This window comes from Echinops telfairi, unplaced genomic scaffold (genome assembly GCF_000313985.2).
Source record: "Echinops telfairi isolate 266 unplaced genomic scaffold, ASM31398v2 ScPeMD7_3533;HRSCAF=4204_1, whole genome shotgun sequence".
Classification (NCBI taxonomy): domain Eukaryota; kingdom Metazoa; phylum Chordata; class Mammalia; order Afrosoricida; family Tenrecidae; genus Echinops; species Echinops telfairi.
In genome coordinates, this window is record NW_022107432.1 from 21,614,071 (window position 1) to 21,616,181 (window position 2,111).

The 2,111-nt window shown below is 43.3% G+C and overlaps 1 protein-coding gene across 1 annotated transcript in view; it reads right to left on the reverse strand.

Annotated features, from left to right (window-relative positions):
• CDC5L (cell division cycle 5 like) overlaps positions 1 to 2,111 on the reverse strand; it is a 50,089-nt gene that overhangs the window by 13,258 nt on the left and 34,720 nt on the right. Inside the window, exon 12 of the mRNA XM_030886907.2 lies at positions 1,664 to 1,906. Within this exon, the coding sequence (XP_030742767.2) occupies positions 1,664 to 1,906 (243 nt within the window). The remainder of the gene's footprint in view (positions 1 to 1,663; positions 1,907 to 2,111) is intronic.

Below are 2,111 nucleotides of genomic sequence, written 5' to 3' on the forward strand. Positions count from 1 at the left end.
GTGGAAGGTGATAAGATCCGTGACCCAAGTGGCAAAGGCACCAGAGCAGAGCAGCCACGGCTATGAGGCAGAGTGGCATGTGGACTTACTGGCGCCCCCAGAGACAAAGGCCAAGTGACCTCGTGACTGAGGCCCAGAGAAAGACTTGGCTGCTGCCTGAGAAGAGGCACTGCTGTGGACCAAAGACTGCATCTGTAATGCTTTCTGACCTTGCCCGTGGTACGCTGTTATCTTTCCTAACAAGACCCCACAGTCCTGCCATCTGAGTTCTCTGTGGCCATTGTACTAGACATGGAAGAATGTGTCCTTCCTTACCCCCAACTCCCTCCACACTGTGGCAGTTACATCATCTCCTCCTGTCAACTTGTAAAGGGGTGGAGTCTAGCCTGTCAATCAGACCATCGCCAATGAGGCCTCCATGTGATGGGGGGATGGCCTTCTACTGAAGATGCTGGGAACTCTCGTTTCCCTCCCAGGAGACTGAAGACACTCTGCTCACTCCCTGCGAGACATTCCTGTTGACAAGACACATGGAGCTATGCTATAGCCCTGGAGCTGGAGGAGCCATGTGAAGACCCACACCAGCACTGAGATGCTTATACCACCTCTGGATCCACAAGACTTGCCACCTACTGGCCTGTGAGCTTCCTGCATTCAGCGTTACTGCATGTGTTTCATGAGTCTGAAGAGGACTTTACAGAATGATACCAGACATATGAGTTAATATCAGACTTATGGACTTGATCTGGACTGGGCTGGGATGTTTTCTCAATATTCAATTGCTCTTGTATATAAAGCTCTTTCTTATACACGAGTGTCTAAGAATTTGTTTCTCTAGTCAACGCAGACTAACACAGTTAGTAAGCACTCTGCCTTTAGACTAACCAAGAGCCTTAACAGAGAGAACAGACAAAACGGATGCTCTTGGTAAAAGATTCCACCACACAGATAGATGAGACAGAATGACAGCTAATGACCTGTTTCCAACTATGAAGCCAACTGTACTTCTCACTCGTTGTAGGGATTTCTATTCTTAGCCATATGCTCTGTCACAGCAGAAAGGAAAAAATGGCATATGGAGAAAATGGCAGGATACGAGCTTTACGCAAACAAACAAAAAATGATTTCCTTCTCCAAAAGAATAGGAGGTATGTGCGAGGAAAATAAATTCAGTACAAAATATTTCCTTTCTTTGAACAGGTAAAAGGTTTAATCTAAAAAAATTTAGTGTAGTCGTGCCTTTTCGTGTAAGTCTAAGTAAACGTGAAACCTCATAAAGGTATTCAGCTGCATTCAGAAACGGCAGAGCTGAGGAACACAAAGGTGGCTGCTGGGGCAACTGTCATGCAGGCATGGAGTCAGGACACATAAACACCCGGACCTCATAAACATCTGTCACAGAATGTCTAGGAAAGGAAGGGGTTCAAAGCACATCCTTCTCAAGAGCCTTAAAAGAAGAAGAGAAAGAACATCATCTATCTCTCACCCATATGACTGAGTGGGTTATGGATGTCAACGAAGAAAAACAAGTTACTGATGTCCAGGACATAAACAGCACTTAAAAAATACTAAACTGTGGGAAACAAGTTACTGATGTCCAGGACATAAACAGCACTTAAAAAATACTAAACTGTGGGGCGGACACATCCCTGCTCCGGCTCACCTTTTTCAGCTCCTCCTTGGAGAACTTTTCATATGGGTTATGCTCCAGATAGGCCACGTGCTCTGGATTACTGGTAGCAAAGCCGACGGTTTTTCCCTTTTTATTTCCAGATGGCTCGTAAGGGTGATGGACAAGATCATAATGAAGCATTGTGATCATTTCCTTTTTGATTAGTTCTTCACTTTTCTGTAAGTCTGTTAGAGGTGGTTCTACGTTTAAAGGTCTTAGGATGGTTTCATTTACCTAGACATTTTAAAACAAGTACAATTACTAAGCATATCACTGCAATATATTAGTGTTATCACTTGGTGTAGCAAATATTTTTTATTTTCAATACCATTTTTTTACCTTCTAAATGTACCAGTGAAAAGCTTTAAAGATTGGATTTAGGAATGCTGGGTTTTAAAAACTTCATTTATCATATATACTTGAGTATAGCCCAATCTGC